This window comes from Paracoccidioides brasiliensis (genome assembly GCF_000150735.1).
Source record: "Paracoccidioides brasiliensis Pb18 unplaced genomic scaffold supercont2.4, whole genome shotgun sequence".
In the NCBI taxonomy this organism is placed as follows: Eukaryota; Fungi; Ascomycota; class Eurotiomycetes; order Onygenales; family Ajellomycetaceae; genus Paracoccidioides; species Paracoccidioides brasiliensis.
In genome coordinates this window covers 2,510,573-2,532,077 of record NW_011371361.1, presented here as the reverse complement: position 1 = coordinate 2,532,077, position 21,505 = coordinate 2,510,573, and the positions used below count along the sequence as shown (strand labels likewise).

Here is a 21,505-nt window from a genome sequence, read left to right as displayed (position 1 = left end):
CTATGCCGAATGTGGCTGTTGATTTGTGATATGCTCAGCTCCAGAAATAGGTAATAACAGTGCCTGGCTTGCCTCAACTATCCTCAGGAATGCAGAAGAGGTTCAGCAAATCTATGGCAACCACCTTACCTTACCCCGCCACCAGCGAAAGCGCTGTTCATTGGCTTCTCTGGATAATTCCAACCAGAACCTTCAACGGCAATGGAAGGCGAGCATACAATCAATGAAGACGCGCCGATCTCTCCTATCAAGCTAAGTGGAGTAGCAGACGGGCTTCCTCAGATTGAGTTTCGGAGCTTAGGATATTTGTCATGGGAGTGCTTAGCTAGCATCCGAATGTCTAGCTAGCTAACTTTTTCGCGAGTCTGGTTTACTGAGTCGTGACACGGCGGGTGCTGAATATCAACCTACATAACTCCGTACAACCTTGGGATCGACAATCAGCGTGTGCAGAATCCTGATAACCTGGAGCAGGGCGATTTGCCTTGCGGACATAGAACATCACCATCGACACCACCATAGCGGCCATCACTGGTTCACCATAAAGGCTCTTCTAAAACGGCTGTTGGGCAGTTTAAGAATTGTTATGAGTGGCGGGCCCGGGGCTGCAAGAGCAACTGAATCGATTTAAAATGATTTCCCCCTGTAGCCAAGAGGATCAGTATCAATGTGGACAGGAGCTCGCGAGTCCGCTCGTTGGTATCGATGAGGAGCGTACCCATGAAGACTGAAAGCTTTGTATGTTCTTAAAAAACATGAAGCAGGGGAAAATAAAGGAAAATCATCATGGGCTTCTAGGCTGACGTCGTAACTAGATATCATGTCAGACGATTCACCATAAGAGTATTCGTCTGCCAGACATACCCCTAATCCTCCTAAACTTGATGTACTCGATCTGGCAACTTCTGTCAGTGGGAAGAAAGCATCTAGTATATCCCGTAGCAGACGGACTCGTCTCTGCGCGATTGATGTGCCCTATGCGCTGCTGGATTGCGTTGGGAGAGAAGGGAGCTGCCGCGTCTACCGAATCATCGCTGAAAATAATGATGTCTTCACGCTGAAGAGAGCGAATTTGAGAGATGTTAACGAAGCTACGGTCAGAAGGAATAGAAGCGAAATTGACCAGCTCAAGAAACTCGCCAAGGTCGATCGATCGAGTTGTCAACCTGCGGGACTGGGGGCTTGATAGAGAAAGGCAGACACTTAACACAAGTGCATATCATCATCATCATCATCATATCTCCACTCAAAAATCTGTTTTGTGCTGGTTATTAAAGTAGATCTAGTTCAGGTGATAGAATTCGGTCATTTGGATTTTTGACTCGGCTCACAAGCGCTAGATCAACTCTACAGACGCCCAATTCGACATTATGTTCAAACGACATTACTGGAAAGAGATGTTTGAATGTCTCACTGCGGTACACGCTTACAACATTGTACACTCCGACCTCATTCAAGCGTGCCAAATTTGTTCTCGTCCGAGGGCGCTTGGAGATCATTATTGTCTTCAGCATCGCGAACCTAATTGGCGACGACACCGTGAATGTACGTCGCGACCACCAAATAGCTACACCCAACTATATGGTCCCAGAAAGCTCTGCTCGACAACTGCTCCAGAAGGGACAATTCTTTAGGCACCGGTGAGATGTTGATCAAGGTCGGAAAACCCAGCGATATCTGGAGCTTGGGCTGCATATTATATCAAATAACATACGGGAGGGCTCCGCTCGGCCATATACCAAATCATCTGCACAGTGCCATGCCCATTATCAATCCAATCATACCATTGACTACCCTGCCCTCGGGATTAGCGGAGTCAAGCTTCCAGCTGGCCATCATCCAAGCCTTGCAAGCATGCTTGAGGCGGGGGCAAAGGCTGCGTCTGACCACAGACGATCGTTCTCTCCCCGTCCGACGTATTCCTATCGCCCGATAAACCGTCAGATCCTGGGAGAGTCAAGAGCAGATAGACGTAATCCTCCTGAAATGTTGTGCGGCTCTGCCGTTTAAGTGAGCCGCCTACAGATGATAGAGCTGTCAATTGGTCGAAGATATTCTCTGATAAATTTGTGCTGGCTGACGAACCGCCGCGCCGCTGTAAGCTTTTGCATTGTGCATGTAGTGATTCTTCAAATGTATTGCTATACCCATCTTCCACTTTTATTTAATTGCGTTATTATATTAAGGGTTGAACCTTTATGATTTTCTCCCGCCTTTGAATCCTGCTTATTGTTTGCAGTGCTGGCCATATTGCCTCGAACTGGATACGTCGTTGCGTTGACATCTACTCTAGATGCCATTTTCTATATTTTGATTTGGTCTCTTAGCGCTGCATGATTGATCGGCCTGGATGCAATCATTGCATGGATTTATGTTAGCGCTAGAAGACTGATAAACGGATGGGAACACAGCAGCTGAATCAACTAACGTTCAAGTTGATCACGTACACGTATTTATTATATACCTTAATCAATCTCCTCTCGCGAAAACGGTCCTTCATCGGCAGGGATTGTAAAGGAAGAAAAGAAGAAGAAGAAACAAAACACTTTTTGAAAACGTTTTCAATCTTCCTCTCTTCAACCATCGAAATTACTTTTCAATCCTCAAACCCTCCAACCGCTAATAATAAACACATAACATGCAGCCATTACCCTTCTCCGTCCCCAGCCCCAGATACCTGACGATAGCAAATATTGCTGCTCCTCTTTCCGCTCCTTTGATCCAGAGTAAGAAAACCAAGATATTAGAAACCATTGAACATTGAAACAATGGCTCCCAACGGGGACCAAAGCCATCATCCAGTTTCGGTCCTTATCCCATGACTCAGTGGGTTTCCTAGGTATGGCAATAAAAATAGCAGCCCCGGTGCTCCCGTGCAGATGGCGTTGTGAAAGGTGTTGTTTCACGCGATGCGACTTGGGTGTTTTTTTTTTGTGCATAAGCTGTAACTAAAGGGACGGGGTCTGATCGGGGAAGGAAAAAAAAAAAACCCCTGCCGGCCTTTTCTCTCTTCTTCCCTTTTTCTTAAATCTCCTCAATTGATCATGATGAGTTTGTACGGAATAGCTACTGTACTGTTCATTGGGACCAATCTTGTCAAAGCCTTATTTATTAGAGGCATGGTTGGTTGCGACCCAGGATGTCGTCCCTCTTTCTTTCAGTCTCTCGAAACAAGCGATTCCTTTTTTCCTTCCTTTGTAAGTTTATTTATTCTCACTTCCTCTCGAGTCAGCAAAGCGATCTGGCAAAATGCCGTTGTTTCTTGGTTAGGGGAGTAAAGCAAGGATGCGCCGGAAGCAGAATAATCATCATCATGTCGTGCAGTCAGCTTCAGCGCACTATAAAATTAATAGAGGATGTCCGGATCTTTCCTTCTCCTCCTCTGATCATTTCTGCCTGTCAATGCCTTTGGTGGCTTGTCTGTCTGCTCCGCTGTAGATGCATATAATTTGTAGTGTTATGGATGTTGCTGCTATCCATGACGTTTATATCGAAAGATGGAGTACAAAAATAGCCCGTATTATCGTCAGTAGGGAGCGCCGCAAGAACGAATTTTTCTCTCTCTGCATGAAATGGCTAACTATAAATAAATGAAACAAAAACTTGTGAGAAGAACCCTTTAGTGCAAGTAATAGATGACTTTTCCATCCGCAGCTAATTAGTTAACTAGTGAGTTAATCCATCCGCTAACCAAGGTTCTATTTCCACGGTTCCGTGCGAGACAGCCTCGTTTAACCACGAAAGGAACAGCTAACCAAAACGACTGCAAGTTAATCCATCCTAAAAAGGTTTGCACCCTATCTAAACTTACAGGGAGTTCTACCTAAACTAAACTACCTAGTTAGCCGGACCAGGATGCATAATGACAACATCGCGCCACGCATCCAAACGAACGCACAACAACAGGAAGCGAGTGATAATCGTTCTCCGCAAACTAAAAATATAAACCAACCTCCGTTCCTTCATTGGCATTTTGAACCTAGGGATCTTGCTTTCTTAAACGGGGTTTTTGGTTTTTCGTTTTTCCTCTTAGTCTCTTTCATATCAACAGGGAGGAAAAGGGGGTGGTGGTGGGGGGTTTGTTTGATCTATTCAAATTATATGTCTGTCCTTTAATTTTTTTTTTCCCCTCCCACCCCGCTGCTCTCTGCTATATCCTTTATTCAGCACCTGCGATCAATATGGGTATGTATATTGTTTTAGGCCTCAAGTCTGGCCTTAAAAGGCGTGGACGAGAAGTGTGGTCCGTTGCTTTTCGTTAAAGTGGAAAACCGGATTTTAACTTCGAGAGGTTTTGTCTCTGTCTCTCATATACCTAGGATATGCTCATTTTGGCCCTATGTCCACTCGCTACCGAAGGCTAGAGATGCGTAGGGTTGCGCTGAAGGAGATAGAGATCATGTTCAACTTCAATAGTATTTACTTTTTGATAGCTGGTGACTGCTGAGCACTGGTAGATACAACGATTGCTCAAGAGCTGTTCTCCGTAAATCAAAGTAAAAATAATAAAAATGTCAAAGTAAATTTTATTTTTCTTTAAAAAAAAAAATAAATTAAAAAAATAAGAGTGGATTCACTTATGAACTTCCCCTCCTGACGTTTTTGTTTCTCGTGTGTCCCTTGCAGCCGTTCTGTTTTCCCACTTTTTCTTCAGTGTTTCTGTGGCCTGAAATAAACTTTAGACCTTGTCGGGTGAGTCGCTTCTGGCATTTCGCCCCCCCCCCCCCCCCTCCCCCTTCTTCGTCCTCCCCGTCGTTTGTTCGTCATTTCGTTCCTCTTCTTCTCCTCACTTTCCTGAATCTTCTTTTTTCTCTCTTCCTGCCTCTTCCTCTTCTTCTTTTGCTTCTTTTCTCTTCCATCCTCTTTCTTCTGTCTGTTCTAGTAGTTAATCCTTTTGTGGTTAGTTGTGCCTTTTTTTATTTTATTTTATTTTTTATTTTTATATATTTTTTATATTTTTTATTTTAATTTTCCTCCCCCCTTCCTAATAATCCAATCTCTCTGCCTGGCCCTATCCCCGTCTTCCCTTACCTCCTCTCCCCCTCCCCTCTCTCCCACCCCTTAGTTCCTTTATTCTCTTGATTCCCCCGGTTCCCCCCCCTCTTCCCTCCCCCCCACCACGTTTAAGGAAGTCGAGTTTTTGAGTTGATAATTCACCGATTTAGTATTCCCCTCTTCTTTTCATTCTTCCATTTTATAACAGGAAAATCCGCGCGAATAAGAAAAGGAACGCACGTGGAAGACGAGAAAAAGTTGTTCTCTGTATTTCCATATTTTGCCGTTCTGCGGGTGCAAAGGAGTTATTTTTTTTTTGCCCTTCCGTTGCGTTGCCCTTTTTGATTTGCAAGCACAAGCAAAAAAAAAAAAAAAAAAAAAAAACCCCTAATCCCCCGCCCTCGTTTTGTCATCATTTGAATCCGTCGACTGCCTTCCACTACCGAACTACCACATAATTTACTCTCTCCCCAGTCCACCCACCAAATCTCGAATCATATTTTCCTATCCTCCATCCCAATCATCCCTCCATCCCTCCATCTCTCCATCCATCCACCAACCGACCAACCACATCACACACCCCATCTCTTTCCCGGAGGATTTCTGCCCTCTTGAATTTTATATTTGGTAAAAGCAGCATTGAGCGTCCGCCTTGCCCGTTTTTCTAACTTGTCAAAAAGCCTTGCCTCTTTTCCTTTTTGGTGCAGCCGGAGTTTGTCATTCGAGAATAAAACTTGTGGTGAGTAACGTTGTTTTCCCACACCCTTTTACACTGTAGTTTCAGCGCACAGTCGTAGTGGTCCCCTATCTATCATCAGCATCAGCATCAAGCATCAGCGTCATTCCCCATCGTCAGAACCCCGATGCGATTTCGCATTTGCCATCCCCCAAATGCCCCTTTTTCTATGACCCATTCGTCTTCCCTGGGATAGCCCCTCGTGGTATCGATGGATGGGAGCTTTGAGAGGTCGGGTGTGATGAGGAGTGGTGGTGGTGGTGGTGAAGAATCGTCGTTGCCTGCGCATTCTTCAACCACCGCCACCAACCACTCTTCAGCCTCATCCCTCATGTCCGTCATCCATATCGTTCAACGAACTACTCCACTTCATCTTTCTTTTCCCTCCTCTCAACTCCACCCACCAGCATCCTCACATACACTCTGGAAATATCTTGACGCTGCTGCCACGTCTGAAGAGAGCCACTTGCCGCATTCTTCATTCTTTGACCCTGATTGCAAGTGAAAGATGAGGTAAAATTTGAGGAGATCTGATGGCTGAGCACCCCCACCCGCCTACACACACACACACACACACACACACACGTGTCTACACTCTGCATTCTCGCAATAAATAATTTAAAGAGAGGATTAAGAGAGCCAAAAAGACATCATTGCCATGGTGACGAGAGGATGAGGACTATGGCCTCGTAGCAATGGTTGTGTTGCTCATTCTATTTCCCCCTCCCAAAGAATTCATCATCACAACAAGTCTTGAATCTGATCCCACTGTTCCCGGCAACCAATAACCCCATCTACCCATTCCATTCAACATCCCGTTACTGTTAAGCTTAATAGTTTTGAACCCTGCTATCTGTCTTCTTCTCTTCCTCTTATCTTCTTTTCTTCCTCTCTTCCTTTCACTGCTCTTCTCCACTACAATAAAAACACCCTAGCAAATCTCAACGGTTCATCGAGTGACCCTTGGCGTTTTTTTTCTTGCGTCTTTTTCCTCGTCTTGCCTCTGTGTGATTTTTTTCTTCCTTTTTTTCTTCCCGCCTTTTCTTTTCTCCCCGCACATCCGCTCTGCCAACCTCTCTCATATCCACACCTCATCTTCACTTCTTCATCGTCTTCACTTCTTGCTTCCCTTTATCTCCCATCATCTCTCACACCTCATCGCCCGCGTGTGTTACCTGTTCATTGTCATTTTCTGCCTCTCTTCCGTGTTTTTCCCCTGCCTGATATTCCTCTCGTCTCCTGTCGCTTTCAACGCGCGCGGTTCATTCCTTCGTCTATCTTTGTTCTATACTACTTCTGTCGCCGGTCAATTCATTCCTCCTTCCTCTTAACTCCATCAATTGTCTTCATTCCATTCCATCCTTAACTTCATCCGATATCCTCATTCTCTTCCCATCTCTTCCAGCCGATTCGTCTGCTAACCATAGCCTCTCCAATCCTTCGTTTACAGAAACGTGAATTATTCTTCCTTGTCGATCCTAGACTTGTTTTAAACCAGGTGTTCATCGCTTGTCTCTCCTTAACGACCCTCCTACGAGTTCAAGTCGCAACGGCCGTCTTCGGAGAATACCACGCATTACAAAGGTTTATTTGGGCGCAAGGTGTGTGTGTTTCCTAGCATCAATTTTTTCTGTCGCTACGGAATTCCTGCCCTTGACGCGATAGGCCGATTTTATAAGCTCATTTTTTCCCTGAGACGATCGACTTTGAGTGCTCGACTTTTTAACTCTTAATGGGGGATGCTTGGTTGTCGCGGGAACGGAAAAGCTGGACAAATTTTCATTAGCAAATCCGAACAATCTTGCTGACTATCATTTTTCACCCAACTTCAGGTTCTTAAGCACATCTTCGTTTCTCACATTTTCTTCGATTTCATTCGATTTCACCCAAGTCCTATCCTCTGCATCATTTCGCTGGTGTCGCATAATTCGCATCTTGCCAAACCTTTTCGATCCCTGTGTCGATATCGAACCATGTCCTTCCAAAACTTCGAGTCTTTCCAAAACCAGCACGGTGCTGCTGATTCTGCCACTGCCGGATCTGGTGCTCCTGCCACCGCTGATTCTGCCATGGCTGGACAGTCGGATCCTTCCCCTGCTCCTTTCCAGGGCCCTGCCTCTGGTGAGGCTGCTTCCGGGTCTGCTCAGCAAGGTGGCGATGCCAAAACCACTCTCTGGTACGTCTATTGATCCATCGATCGCGACATGCACGTGCTACAACGTCGTCGCACAAATTTATCTTGCAAACAGTGCGTAATTGGAATTTCACTTTGTGGCTGATTTTTGTGTGACTTTAGGATGGGTGAGCTGGAACCCTGGATTGATGAGAACTTCATTCGCAACCTTTGGTTCCAGATGGGTGAACAGGTCAACGTCAAGATGATTCGTGACAAATTCTCTGGGTACGTGGCGCTCAATCGTCCTCCTACTTCTCCTGTCCCCGACTTCCATTTGGGTTGTTTTATCCCTCACATTCCGTTCTATTTTGGCGTAAAGGAAAAAAAAAAAAAATAAAAATAAAAATTGCGCTCTAACGTTGATGCCCCTAGAAGTAACGCCGGGTATTGCTTCGTTGATTTTTCCAGCCCTGCTGCTGCTGCAAAAGCTCTGACACTCAGTGGCACCCCGATTCCTAATACTTCCCGTACCTTCAAGCTAAACTGGGCTTCCGGTGGTGGTCTGGCCGATCGCAGGTATGTATAACAGGTGATTGCGCAAACCTAGCACCACAATGCGCACTGCTGACTAGCTTCTTGTTAATATAGCCGAGAGGAGCGTGGCCCAGAATTTTCCATCTTCGTTGGTGATCTTGGTCCCGAGGTTAACGAATACGTTCTTGTTTCTCTCTTCCAGAGTCGCTTCCCTTCTTGCAAGTCAGCCAAGATCATGACGGATCCCATCAGTGGCATGTCTCGTGGATATGGATTCGTCCGCTTCTCTGATGAGACTGATCAGCAACGCGCTCTTACCGAAATGCAAGGAGTTTACTGTGGCAACCGTCCCATGCGCATATCTACCGCTACTCCCAAGAACAAGGGCCCTGGCGCGGGACCTGGTGGCGCGATGGGCATGCCTGGAGCCGGACCCGCTGGTATGTACCCTCCCATGGGTGGCCCTCCCATGGGCTACTACGGTGCTCCCCAGCCAATGAACCAATTCACAGATCCCAACAATACCACCGTGTTTGTTGGAGGGCTATCCGGCTACGTCACCGAGGATGAGCTACGTTCTTTCTTCCAGGGCTTCGGCGAGATCACCTACGTCAAGATCCCGCCTGGAAAGGGGTGTGGGTTTGTCCAATTTGTGCAGCGTCATGCTGCGGAGATGGCTATTAATCAGATGCAAGGATATCCTATTGGGAATTCGAGGGTTAGGCTTAGCTGGGGTCGTTCGCAGAATAATTCGGGACCTGCTGGGACGCCGTATCGTCCTGCGCCGCCACCACCCATGTATCCCACCATGGGTATGCCACCTTCCCATTCGTACGGTGGTGGTTTTGCACCGATGAAGGTATGTTTCTGATCTGTTTCTTGCTATATATTTCCTTCCCCGACTACACCTCGTCCTTCCATTCCAGTCTTTTGAAATTCAGTGACCGCAAAACATCTAACCAACCATGTCTTCATTTTAAATCGTGCTAGCAGTAAATGCATCCCTACACTTTAGCGTGGAAAGCGCCAGCAGGAGTTTTTGTGTTGCCCTATTCTCAAACCAAAAAAGATGGGTTCCTTGGGTCTTGGTCTAGCGAGTATCAAAAAGAAAAACCGTGTCAAGCTTTGTAAATTTTTTTCCTCTTCAAACTTGTCCCCTTTTTTCAAATTCTTATTTCCAAAGACTCGTACATCTATCTTATCTACTCTTTAGCTCTTGATGAGTGGTATTCTCCTTCCCTTTCGCCTCTTCCAAATCTGTTTCCTACTGCGAAGTGCCAGGCACCTCCTTATTGACTTTTTTTTCCTTCTCCCCCAAATAACGAGTGGTTTTATGTCTTGACTTCCATTTTTTTCTCAGCTTGTTGTGTTTGTTCTTGCCAACGTTCCTTTTTTTTGTTTTGCTTTTTAACAGTTTGTCTTCGCCAAAAACTTGTTTTTTTTTTATTCGCTTTTCAAATTGAGAAAATCCCTGTTTTTGTTAACTAGCCTGTTCCCAAACCACTTTCATGAGAGAAGAATTTCCCCTTTATTGTTGTTTATTTACGTAACGCAACCCAGTTTTCCTTTACTGAAATTTCAAACTTTTCTCTTTTCTTCCTCTTCTCCTTTTCCTTACTACCCCTTTTTCTCCTTCAATATGGTCTCTTTCGCTTACTTTCTGCTATGTGTGATTGATTGATTGATTTTAGTTTTAAAAAACGGCTGCTTTTATTTTACTTTTCCTCCTCAAATGTTCCTGTTTTCATTTCCCTCCCCCTTCCTTCCGCTCCCACTCCAAAATCTTTACTTGACCAACGAATCTTTTCCAGCTTAAGCTCCATGTTACCGGGAATGACTTTACGCATGCCCGTGATAAATTACGTTAATATCCATGTTTTGATGATGGTGGGACACACACCCTGCAAAGCCCAAAGCGATTTGGGGAAAGTCTTATAGCATGTATTAATATTTTTTTTTTTCCTTTCTCAGATGAGGCGAGCGGGGTTTTGCTGTATGTATGTGCTCTTTTGTCCTGCTTGCCTGGAATTCTTTTCCTGCTTGGGTGCCTGCGACTTGACTTTTAAAATTTGTGCCGAAGGGTTGGTTCTTTACCTCCTTACCTTTCTCGTGGGTGTCTCTTCATGGGTTCGGTATCTGTATGTGGTGGATTGAGATGGTGTATGTACAACACTATGCTGGCTGACCTTGTCTTGCATTTTAGAATATTGCTCGTTTGGTTTGGTTCTGGGTTGGGTTTTTTTAAAAAAGGAATTGGGGTAAGAGAAGGATTGGCTTGAGTTGCTCTTTTTTTTTTAATGTATACACGGACAGGTTATGTTGGTTTTGGTGGTCTTTTGTGTTTGTTTTCTTCCTTCCCTTTCGCTACCGTTCTTTTTCTTCCGGTCTTATTTATCCTCCTCGAGAATGCGAATTTCCGAAAACCTCTGCTGCTGGTGATTTCTTCGTTTCCTTGCCTGGGCTTTTCAGCGGAGGAATTATCTTCTCTTCTCTTTCTTTTTCTCCTTTTCACATTTCTCACCCCTGCCAGATCAGTTTAGAAATTGATTTCTTGACTTGGAGGGCCTACCTGTGTCTTATATAACGCTAAACTGGGTTATTTCAAGGTTGTGTCTGTTCAAAATGGCTCTGGTCTTGGTCTGGCAATTTACAATTTCTGTGATTGTATACAACAGGTCTCTTTTTCCCTGTTAGGTAACTAACTAATGTTTTAGATGCAAACGGATAAAAGATTGACCATTCTTCTATTCTCTACTTGTGTTGAAGTTTTTTGTCTTATGAGGTATGCATGTCAGTCAGAACCTAGGTATATACTACTATCATTCCAATTGCTAAGAACTTGATTATATAATCCACCAGTTTCCGTTGAACGTTCCACTCCCATGTAAGTTCCGCTCTGCTGGATCCTACCTGCGCGGCTACAGACGATGGTTACCCCTTCTTTCTCGAAGCTGATGTATGAGAACCTTTATCTAGGGAAAGGCATGCGGGGTTTTTATCTGTTGCTTTTTAAGGCAGGCCCAAAGAATGTATGTTCGGTTCCATCCGTTTAGTTAAAAAACTCATTTGGCCCTAGTAGTCAGTCAGTGCTAATGTACATGACCCTTCAGCAGACGGGTAACTACGGGGCTATGCATGCTTGAGATAGAACTGCTGGCAACGACGGCCAGTGGTTACTTAACGCAGGATCTCTTAGTTAACGATTGCAGCTGCCAGTGCAAAGGTGATTCTTACCTATTTCCAAGTCCTTTGATGGGTGGAGGAGGGCCCAATGCCCGGGGAAGGAAGAGCCAGATCCGCACTCCAACTTGAGCGAGAGTGCCTTCCTGGAGCCAGTCCCAGAGGGACTTCCCCATAGAATATAAGAATGACTCCATTTTCCTCTGTTTGTTGTGTTTCTCTCTCTCTCATCCACATCCTCATATCATCATCCTATCATCGCTGGCAATACATGAGCATCACGGTGATAGGGTTGGGGAGTGTGTTGAAGACTCTCGTTCTTTGCTCCTTTGCTTACAGTCTGGTCTGATATGCCCTACGGCTGCTACATTACCACTGACTATCGGTTTTCCCTCTGTAGTAACCCCATCCTCCTAAAAGAGAGAGGGTTACAGACTGTGCGCTTCAAGAACTAGTAGCCATGCGGTTCGAGAACTGGGACGTTCTCCTTTTTCCCGAAGGGTCAAAGGTGCCCATTCAAGAGTTCAAGACACAATGCTTCGTGACCAGGGATACTGGTTAGTGTAGTCTCTTATTTGCTCTCTATTTATACCACTGTCTGGCAGACCAAATGCTGAGGAGTTGTCTGCCCAATCTTTCCGTAGAATCTCCCTATATGCACATTGAACCTTTAATCCATCCACAGGCACATTACGCACAGGGAGCAGTTGGCTACACCCCCATCCTGACGACTTTTATCCCGAGCATGCCTCGCAACAGCCCATTTAGGGTATCTGTTCATAGCTGGCAAAAACCGATTCCTACAAAGATGATGGAGAGTCTGATGCATCCAGAGGACTCTGTCGTGTTTGAGATTCGAGCTTTTATTGATGGAGACTTTGTTGCGTATGTAACCTCATGAAGCAGGGTTTTCCACGGCGTATATGTGTCTTACTAACTGTTGTACGTGTGAAGCGGAAGTCTTGCCTACCAGAGGACTAGTTGGCCTCTAGTCATCGGTATGTTGCTTCCTCTTTGCTTCAGAGATTATTGGGAGTTGCTTTTGGATTACAGTTTCCCATGTGCTAACAATAAATTCTAGACTCGAGTTCTCGTAAGCCGACTAATGCAATGAGAGGTAGTTTCTAGAGCCTACTAATAACTTAGTGATTCGCGTACAAGATTTTGACAAAAATGGTGACCCGGACACCTTACGCTTTCCCGCGTTCCATGAAGAGATGTTACAACAGTCTCACTGGGAAGCTGGGGAAGAGTTTGGCCGCATCAAAATTGTCATCGCAGAAGGCTATTCTCGGCCAAATCGAAATCCACCCTTCGAGAGAGTTAGGGATCTCATCTTCCTTTCCTTTCAACATGCTCCATTGAGTAAGTCACCACCACGATCAATGTGCATACCAACTTCATAATAGCTCATTAAACTGTCATAGATATTTTAGAATATTCGAACTTAGCCTGGCCAAACCCGGGAATGTGGCAACCAGCCTCACGTCCCAGCCTGAGGTACAATTTGGGTGTGGACTATGGTAACAGTAGAGAAGATGACGATGCTCATTCCCATTCTCCAACCCGCCCAGAACCCCGTGGAATCGGCATCCCAGACACTAGCCGCTCTTTGCAACATCCTGTGTGGCATCAGCGTCTTTACCCTACCTCGCAGATGCAGTGGCCGCGGAGCACTTTTCCTGAAAGGGAGTCCAGATGGCCTTTGCAACCTGTAATCCACGATCCATTCGTTGACCCCTTCAGGGCTCCAGGATTCAGTAGACACGCCCGTTCAAGTTTGGACGATGTGCCCATGCCAGACTACGTTGGATCAAGCACAAATAGCAGTCGAGCAATATCTGGTATGACAGGCATTAGTTTTGGACAGCAAAATAAGCAATCTGCTGCTGTTGCATCGATCAACGATGAGCAGTATAACAAATTGATCGAAGCCCTCAGCCCCAGTAAGCTAACAAGCGGCACTAACGCACCCACCAATACTCCAGCTTCCGTTCCTCCCGTAGCCTCCAAGCACTCTGTAGCGCCAGAGACTCGAGCTATGTCACATTCCAGACACCCAAGTCGCCCTGGAGCTCTAAAGGAACTGCCACAGCCAGGAGTGCGAGCTGTCTCGGGTTCAAGCGCCCGATCGGATAGCGATGAAGATTTCGGAAGCGAAAATGCACCTCTTCCAATCAGCCTTCTCAGCCCAAGCCCACGAACGAAAGGGCAAAAGGAAGGGACTGGGAGTGATGCAGACTCTCCACTTCATAGCTCTGGCAAGAAAAACGCGAATAGTGTGAAAGTGTTCAGAAGATCGAAAAACAGTCTTACGGCATCCACCGAGTCCAAACGTAAAAGGTCCGGTACATCAGACCACCTAGAAATTCCAGAAGACAATGACCATAGAAGTCCTTCACCGGTAAAGAAAACATCTCGCAGTGGCACAGAAGAAGCCATTCCCAAAGGTACCTCTGAAGAAATGGTTGAGCCAAAGACAAAGCTCATTACCCCAGGAAAAGAAGTGGAAGGAACAGCATAAACGCCCACAATTCTTCATCTATAATTATCGTCCAACGCGTCTAGTGTTATCCTAGTCGAATACGCAATCAGTGATGGGAGACTGGTGGAATATATTGGTTCATGATACATCACCATACCCACTGCTTGATATAGATGACATCCTTTAACAAGGCCACAGCCCTTTGTGTGGAAGCGATGGTAATGTGCAAAATTTCATTATTCTCTGTTTATTCCTCCCTCGCTGCTTTGTTGTGCCTTTAGCCCAAGTTTAGCCATATTTTTCTGTTTGTTACCTGGGATTAAAATACTGAAGCGGGGACACATTTCATTGAAGGATGAAAACGACAGGGTGGGGATACAGCTGGCCAGATTATAGCACCTTCGGAGATTTTAATGTGGACGGTGTTTCCCCATGCTTTCTAAAATCAGTTCATCTGTTATTCTATCCGGATTCTGGTTATAGATATACTTCTATATATGAAGGAGACTTCTAGTTTATGCGATACTTGTTCCTTGTGTGTTCTGTGACTCTGTCTCCTTTTTCTTTAAATTTCGTTCTGTTCTCTTACAGGAGAGGGATATGAGAAATGCTCAGTGTGTTGATTTTCCTTTCTGTATATAAAATTATTTGATATTCGGTTGGCATTTCCTGGGGCCTCTAGAATTCCACTGGAATGTTTCATCATTTGGCATCCCATTTATTTATTTATTTATATTTTTATTTATATTTTATTTTATTTTTTTTGTTCCTAAGTTGATGGAATATTCTGCCTAGGTCATCTCTACTTTCGCGTCAACAAGTAACCCTGACAGTGAATAGTTAATATTTCTCTTTGTATTCTCTCGGAAATTCACTACATTAACATTCAACTTAATATTTTTGATTTGATGTATTGTGTTGTTTTCTTATCATATCTTCATCTTTTTCACGATGCACTGCCGACTCCCGTATTGAACTTTTACTTCCAGTATGGCTTTCCAGAGCGCCTTTCAAAGCAGTCCTGCTGATTCTCAGAAAAGATATTCCTCTGCTGTTGTTGATGACGACCGTAATGTCAACAGTGGGATGGGGTTTTCCAGAATCACAATGGATTTGTTTCAGGGGCCAGTGATCAAACTCAGTCTGGAAATCAGAATTCAATCATGAATGGATGGATTTCAATACCCCCTTTCTTCGCTTCAGGGTCCCTACCCATCTCAAAAAACAACTAATCGAACCCTATCCCTCTGAACTCCACCGCGTCAAACCAACGATTTCAACTGCAGCGACCCCTGGAATTTTAGGGTTGGAGTCACCCGGGAAATTTCGCGTCTCCGGCACAATCCTCGCTCATCCAGTTTGGGTTTTCTGGTTTCCAAATGCATTTGGCGGATGTGGGGACCAGAGTTCGATGCAGGCACATTTCATGGCCAGCACAACTTCTTTTGGAAACAGTGAAGGTGTAGGTGAATTCACTACCACTGCACAGACGATGCCGCTGAAACCCCTGCCTCAAAAGAACTCCAAGACCATAAACCGGTTGGAGGACTATTTGACACCTGTACTTCCAGTTCCAGAAAATCCATTGATGAAATAATAGCTGTTGCAGCAGCAGTGGCTAGCTCAGAGAAGCCACAGAGCAAGAAATTTGGAGACCTGGACATAAAGTACATTAGCCACCTTGAGGCGGTCTTCTACTTTGGCATTATTTCCCTTGTGGCTGGGCTTTGTTCAGAATCAAGTTACAAGACAAGTGGAAGGGGAAATTGGACAGCAACGATCACATACCGTGGCGAGAGGGCTTCTGCGCACATCCCGTTTCGAGATAAATTCATTGCTAGAGCTGAGACTTGCCACATTGCGCTGAGAGGGTTGGAGATGGATTCTAATTTAAATGTGCCTGAGCTTCCAGGGCATGCGGTGGGGTTGACTCCGTGGGTTTGGTCGGTGTTGCTTGAGGGTATGCTATATTATCTCTGCTTTTCTTGGGATCATTTTATTTTTTCTTTAATTTCTCTTAAAGAAGAGCTTCCTTGTGCCCTTGCCTTCGCTGAATAGATTAAAACAAACTAACAAAATTGTGTTCTCATATAGACTATGTCAGTGTTATCGGCTGGCTCCCCCGGATTTCACAAGATATGTCAATGGTGACGGGTTTCGGTATAAAGTCGATGTCGGAGGGACATCATATTTTGGCGCTCATAAGTTCTACAAGACCGCAACGGAGGCTATCCACGGATCCGCACATGCTGCCCTTCGTAGCCTTTTGATTACCGAACCCGAAAACACGTCGTTGTTTCGAGGGATTGGCTTTGGACGAGGGATTCCTGCGACAACTCCCAAGGAAAAAGAAACTGCACGAGCGGAGAACCCACCAGCCCAGTCGCAGGTAGTAACATCAAGATCGCTCATAACCTGATATATATATACATTGAGCACCTTTATTAGCCCCGAAACAACAGGTTACTGAAGCAGTTCAGAGATGACGGTCAGCCAGACTCCAAGCTTTGGCTGGTGACGCCGGTGCGTCTACGGGAATCACTGTCCAGACCTGTTGTGACAAGACTACCGCGGAATAGACCTACTAGAAGAGCTAAACGGAAGGCGAGGTCGGAGGGACAAATCTCAACCGCAGAAACCCCGTCGTCGTCGGAACCGAACGCCCCGGAAATACCATCTTCAGAAATTGATATGGTGCTGAGACGAAGCATTGTTAATTCGCTTAAGAGGGCTGGATGTGGTATTCTAGCTCGTAGTATTCCCTTTCGCCCTCGAAGGCCTTCTTAATCAATTTTTGTGAGGAACAAGGTGTAAATGTCCTCTGCTAATATCTATTTTGCAATGTATCTATCACTATTCCGTTTTCCTGGGCACTTAAAGGAAGAGCTTGTGGTTTTGTTGGCTTTTTTGTGGCGCTGTTCACAATGACCGGAACACCACATTGACAAGAATGAAGAACCCATTTTTCATTGCAGCAAGCTCAATAACCGAATGATCTATCTCTTGCAAACGTTGGCAATATTCAACGTTTTAAGTTTCTCGTTGACTCTATGAATGTGGATAGGGGGCAGTGCACCACAGTCAACACGATCTGTTATCTGGCTGAGATGTTCGAGAAGGATAAATAGTGGAGGGGATAGTTATGCTGCTGCTACCGCCATAACTGTTTACTGTTTTTTTTTTTTTCGGCGGTTGGAGTTGGGATCAAACGCGATGGTAACTAATTGATCTCTTTGTTTTCTATAATTTAATAAATGTCCCTCACATATCCCATAGGAACAAGCCAGTGTGGTTTAAAGATGGGGAATGATAATGACATGATGAGAAGTGAATACAAAAGTGAATTCATATTTAATGATTGATTATGATAATTATGTCAAAGACTAAAGAGGTTTCTACCTTCTTCTCTTTCTCTTTCTGTTTTTGCAAGATTTTTTCTTCTATGTTGATTAGTAATAGAGTATTTTCATCTCTTAATTAACTTTAATTTTATACTTTTATATTATTATGCATATTAACTATAATTATATTAAACATTAAAATTATAGATAAAAAAAGTAGAAAGTAATAATAATTATTAATTTATCTAAATATGCAAATATATACTTTTAGAGTTATTTTTATAATATTTATTAATTTTTACTGATATTTTAATAATCTCAAATATAAAATTGTATAGAAAAAAGAAGTCATAGTTAGTTAATAGTTAATTTATATAAAATAAAGTAAATTTTTTTTTTAAAAAAAAAAACAACTCTATTTTAAATACAAATGAAATTTTGATATCAAGAACAGATTGATTATCAATTATATAGTTAATCTCTTTATTAAATATCATAGTAAGTAGTTAACTAGTGAGTTGAAGTTAGGTAAGACTTAGTAACAGAGTTTTATTTTCTTTTCAATATTTAAAGTATCTTTTTCTTCATTTATTCTCACTTTTTGTTTTTGGAATTTATTGATTAATATAATGTGATTATCACAAATGCATCATGATATTGAAATTAATGAAAATATAAACTGCTGCTCTCTTCTTCTCTCTTTTAAGTAGTTATATCAGACATGATTTGTTAGGGCGTGAATGTGAGCTGCATAAGAAGGAACTCTCTGCGTTGCTAACTGTTATATAACAAAATACTATGCTTGATAGGATGAAAGGGGGTGCTGCTGGGGCCTGCCCAGGTTATAATGTGTCCTGCATGGTCACGTGAAGAGGGTTAGGCCTAATTGGGCGCCGAGTCTAATCTGACGCTGAGTCTAGTAAGGCGCCGAGTCTAATCGGGCGCCGGGCCCGGTCAGGCTCGCTCAATCGGGCGCTGAGCCTAACATGGTTAAATCATTGAGATACACGTAACTATGTACATTTTGTCACTTTGTCAAAACAAGGAGTGAAGTGAGTAATCAGTTTATGATGTGGACAAAGTGGCATTCACTGATAAAAAAATACAAGAAGAAGAAATTGAAGCAAGAGAGAAAGATGTAAGTTATGATAGCAGAAGATCTTCTTTCAAAATAAAAATCAATGTTAAATTTTAATCAATGAAATAAATAAATCTATTCATTCATACACAGCAAGAAGGGGGAAAAACAGTATTCTTAAAGAGATATAATAAGATGTAGTTACATATACATATAGTTAAAAAAATTAGATAGTTCATAATTAGAACAAGTCAAATGCACTTCAGTTATCCTCTTAACATTTTCAATATCAATCTCAATTCTAATATTAAGTCCAAGTTCATCACACGGCATATTGCAAATATACTCATCTCTTCATGCTCATCATTTCTTCAAGAAAATTTCAATCTCACTCTTCTCTGCTAGTGTGTGTTTCTCAAAATCATTCTGATTCTAAATGTCATTTCCATTCTCTGTCGTAAAATATTTCAACTTAGTACTATGACAGTGAAACAGTAATTAAAATGTAGACAGAAAATATAAAATTAAGATAAGTTATAATCATATTAATGAAAGAAACAGAAGGGATGACATATGTAAAAAAAGTGAAAAAAAGAATTTTGTAAGAAAGTGAGAGAGAGAAAGAAAAATTGATTGATTAATATTTTATAATCTTGAGAGAATATGAAATGATGAAAAAATTTCAATATCATATCATGTTAACAAATATTAAACAAATGAGAATGAAAAAGTTTACTATTTTGAGACAAGAAGAAAAGATTGAAATAGTAGACAGATCAGAAGAGAAGAAGTAGCAGCAGCAGCAGTAATGATAATAAGAGTAATATCAATCTTTTTCATTTTTCTTTTATTTTCATAATTGATAGATTGACTGATATTCTTCATCAGCAAAATATGAAGTAGTTTGAGAAAAAGAAAACTTTTGAAAAGTAAAAGAAGTATTTTTCTAAATCAGAGAGTTAAAGCCATTTCATCTATGATTTAACAGAATGTACATATTCAAAAGAATTCAAGAATAAACAATTTGTTGTTTAAATGATTGAGAAAAGGAAATAAGAATACTAAGTTAAAGAAAATGAAAATGAATCAAAGTAAATACTGCTTATAAGAAAACAAGACAGAAAGAGAAAAAAAAAAATCAACGTCAAAATAGAAAGAAGTCAATAATTAAACAGGTAAAAAATAAGCATAATTCAATAGACAGAAAGGAAAAAATATCAAATCACAGAAGTGTTGTTCTTGCTCTTGTTCTTGATATAGATATTGAAAACACGTACATAGCTATTATAAGTAAGTTTGTGAAGAAAGAGATAATATATCAAAAAAAGCATGCGGGAAAGAGAGATGAAGAGAAGTTGATAAGGCAAAAAGGGGGGAAAGATTTCATATATAAGCCAAAGGAAGAAAAGAGACGAAAAAAACTTAAAAAGTGTAACTTTAAAGAAAATTGGTTAGATAGTATGGCTGGCCCGTACGAGAAAAAAGCGGTTAGGATCAAGGATAAATATAGCAAACCAAAAGGAAAAGAAAATAAAGCCGGGGTATGTGAAATTAATTGTAAAACAAATAAAAAACAAATAAAAAATAAGGAGGAAAAAAGGAGAAGTCGATGCGGGAAATAGTGTAAAAAGGGGGGGGAAAGCATAGAGCAAGAAATAGGCAAAAATTCTTTTCCACATTTCAACATCAAAAAAGTTCAAGAAACAAAACAGGCAAATAATCGATCATACTCATGTTCCCTCGATTTTCCCATTATTATTTTCATTTATTCTCTTGAAATTTTTACCTTTTTTTAAAAAAATATGAATGGGAGGGGAACAAGTCAAGAGCAGAAAGAATATTAGTAAGGAAAAGGGCGAAGGAAAACGAAAATGAAAGGAACCGGAAGAATAAACCAAAGAAAAAGAAACACCAAGAATAGATAAGACAAGCCAAAATAAAAATAAAAAGAATAATAAGAACAATTTACAAGTTCTCCCCCGCACCCGCTTCAACCCCATCGGGATACGGCATGCTCGGGTCAAACGCAAATCCATTCGGATCATCCGTGTTAAGGAATGAATCGAAGTCGAAATTCTCTAGGATGTCAGGGTTATCCAAGGTTGTGAAGTCGAGATTGAAGTTGTTGGCCTGGAATTTTAATTTTTTAATCGTTAGCTGGATATAAATTAGAGGTAGGGATTGTAGGTAGGTGAAAAGCTTACATCAGGTAAATTCATATCCCCAAAAGTCTGACCCGGGTCTTGCTGCTGTTGTTGTTGAGCTTGCTGCTGCTGAGCCTGCTGTTGTTGCTGTTGAGCTTGCTGCTGCTGAACAAGATTTTGTTGCTGCTGCGCAGCGTTGGGTGCAGACGTTGGTTGTGGGCCGTTTACATTCGTATTTGCATTCGCATTATTAGCGGCTGCATTGTTTGCGGCGTTGTTCTTGTTAAACGAGCTCGGATGAACAGGAGTTATGGGAGTTGGTGGGGTCGGGGTAGGTGGGGGGTCAACTTCTGAGGAGGGGGTTGCGGCGGTATTTGAGGCATTAGCTGTTGAAGGTTTCTTTGGTGGACGCTTTTTTTTTTCAGAAGGGGATATGTTAGTTGAATGGTCATTTGCCTTTGCGGAATTTTGGTATGATATATGTTTGCTTACCTTTCTTGGGTTCTCCTTTGGATCCTTCTTCCCTTTGGGTGCCGGCTTGTTAGACTGCTGCGGAGTCGGGGGTGCAGCGCCCGCTTGCGGGGAAGAAGGTTGCGTCCGGCCTGTACCAGCGACGCCAGCAGGGGGCGCTTGGGGTGGTGGCATCGCGTTGCGCTCCTGCGGAGTTCCTGCCGGCTGGGGTTGTTGCTGACCCACCTGTTGCTGCTGTGGAACCATGGGTTGACCCGGAGGCCCCTGGCCTTGCCAGTTGCCGCCTGGCATCCTATTACCACCGGGACCGCCAGGCCCCTGTGGGCGCGACATGGCATCCATGGGCTGAGTCATTTGGGGACCGCTGAAGGCAGGATTGGAGCTGGGAGGTCTCATGCCATTCTGGACGACACCGTCTTGCAAAC

General features: G+C 43.1%; 7 protein-coding genes across 7 annotated transcripts in view; 5 read left to right on the top strand and 2 right to left on the bottom strand.

Annotated features, from left to right (window-relative positions):
- Positions 1-201: 201 nt before the first annotated feature.
- Positions 202-1,186, top strand: PADG_11742 (uncharacterized protein; the record flags this gene model as incomplete). Its single annotated transcript, XM_010761668.1, has 2 exons — positions 202-317; positions 859-1,186. The coding sequence occupies 2 exons, from the start codon at positions 202-204 to the stop codon at positions 1,184-1,186; spliced, it is 444 nt and encodes a 147-aa protein (XP_010759970.1).
- A 184-nt stretch (positions 1,187-1,370) lies between these two features.
- Positions 1,371-2,010, top strand: PADG_11741 (uncharacterized protein; the record flags this gene model as incomplete). The annotated part of the gene is made up of 2 exons (XM_010761667.1): positions 1,371-1,545; positions 1,658-2,010. The coding sequence occupies 2 exons, from the start codon at positions 1,371-1,373 to the stop codon at positions 2,008-2,010; spliced, it is 528 nt and encodes a 175-aa protein (XP_010759969.1).
- A 3,811-nt stretch (positions 2,011-5,821) lies between these two features.
- PADG_11740 (uncharacterized protein) lies at positions 5,822-6,064 on the bottom strand (the record flags this gene model as incomplete). The annotated part of the gene is made up of 1 exon (XM_010761666.1): positions 5,822-6,064. The coding sequence occupies one exon, from the start codon at positions 6,062-6,064 to the stop codon at positions 5,822-5,824; it is 243 nt and encodes an 80-aa protein (XP_010759968.1).
- Positions 6,065-7,704: 1,640 nt separating this feature from the next.
- Positions 7,705-9,252, top strand: PADG_04307 (uncharacterized protein; the record flags this gene model as incomplete). The annotated part of the gene is made up of 4 exons (XM_010761109.1): positions 7,705-7,907; positions 8,028-8,132; positions 8,280-8,423; positions 8,496-9,252. The coding sequence occupies 4 exons, from the start codon at positions 7,705-7,707 to the stop codon at positions 9,250-9,252; spliced, it is 1,209 nt and encodes a 402-aa protein (XP_010759411.1).
- Positions 9,253-12,021: 2,769 nt separating this feature from the next.
- On the top strand, positions 12,022-14,085 carry PADG_04305 (uncharacterized protein; the record flags this gene model as incomplete). The annotated part of the gene is made up of 5 exons (XM_010761108.1): positions 12,022-12,118; positions 12,206-12,446; positions 12,516-12,559; positions 12,708-12,926; positions 12,989-14,085. The coding sequence occupies 5 exons, from the start codon at positions 12,022-12,024 to the stop codon at positions 14,083-14,085; spliced, it is 1,698 nt and encodes a 565-aa protein (XP_010759410.1).
- Positions 14,086-15,036: 951 nt separating this feature from the next.
- PADG_04304 (uncharacterized protein) lies at positions 15,037-16,833 on the top strand (the record flags this gene model as incomplete). The annotated part of the gene is made up of 5 exons (XM_010761107.1): positions 15,037-15,127; positions 15,189-15,512; positions 15,536-15,980; positions 16,141-16,435; positions 16,495-16,833. 5 exons carry the CDS (start codon positions 15,037-15,039, stop codon positions 16,831-16,833), a joined length of 1,494 nt encoding a protein of 497 aa, XP_010759409.1.
- A 3,597-nt stretch (positions 16,834-20,430) lies between these two features.
- Positions 20,431-21,505, bottom strand: part of PADG_11739 (uncharacterized protein) — a gene marked incomplete at both ends in the record, with an annotated part of 2,499 nt that continues 1,424 nt past the window's right edge. The window contains 3 exons of the mRNA XM_010761665.1: positions 20,431-20,595; positions 20,670-21,020; positions 21,102-21,496. Of these exons, the coding sequence (XP_010759967.1) occupies positions 20,431-20,595; positions 20,670-21,020; positions 21,102-21,496 (911 nt within the window). The remainder of the gene's footprint in view (positions 20,596-20,669; positions 21,021-21,101; positions 21,497-21,505) is intronic.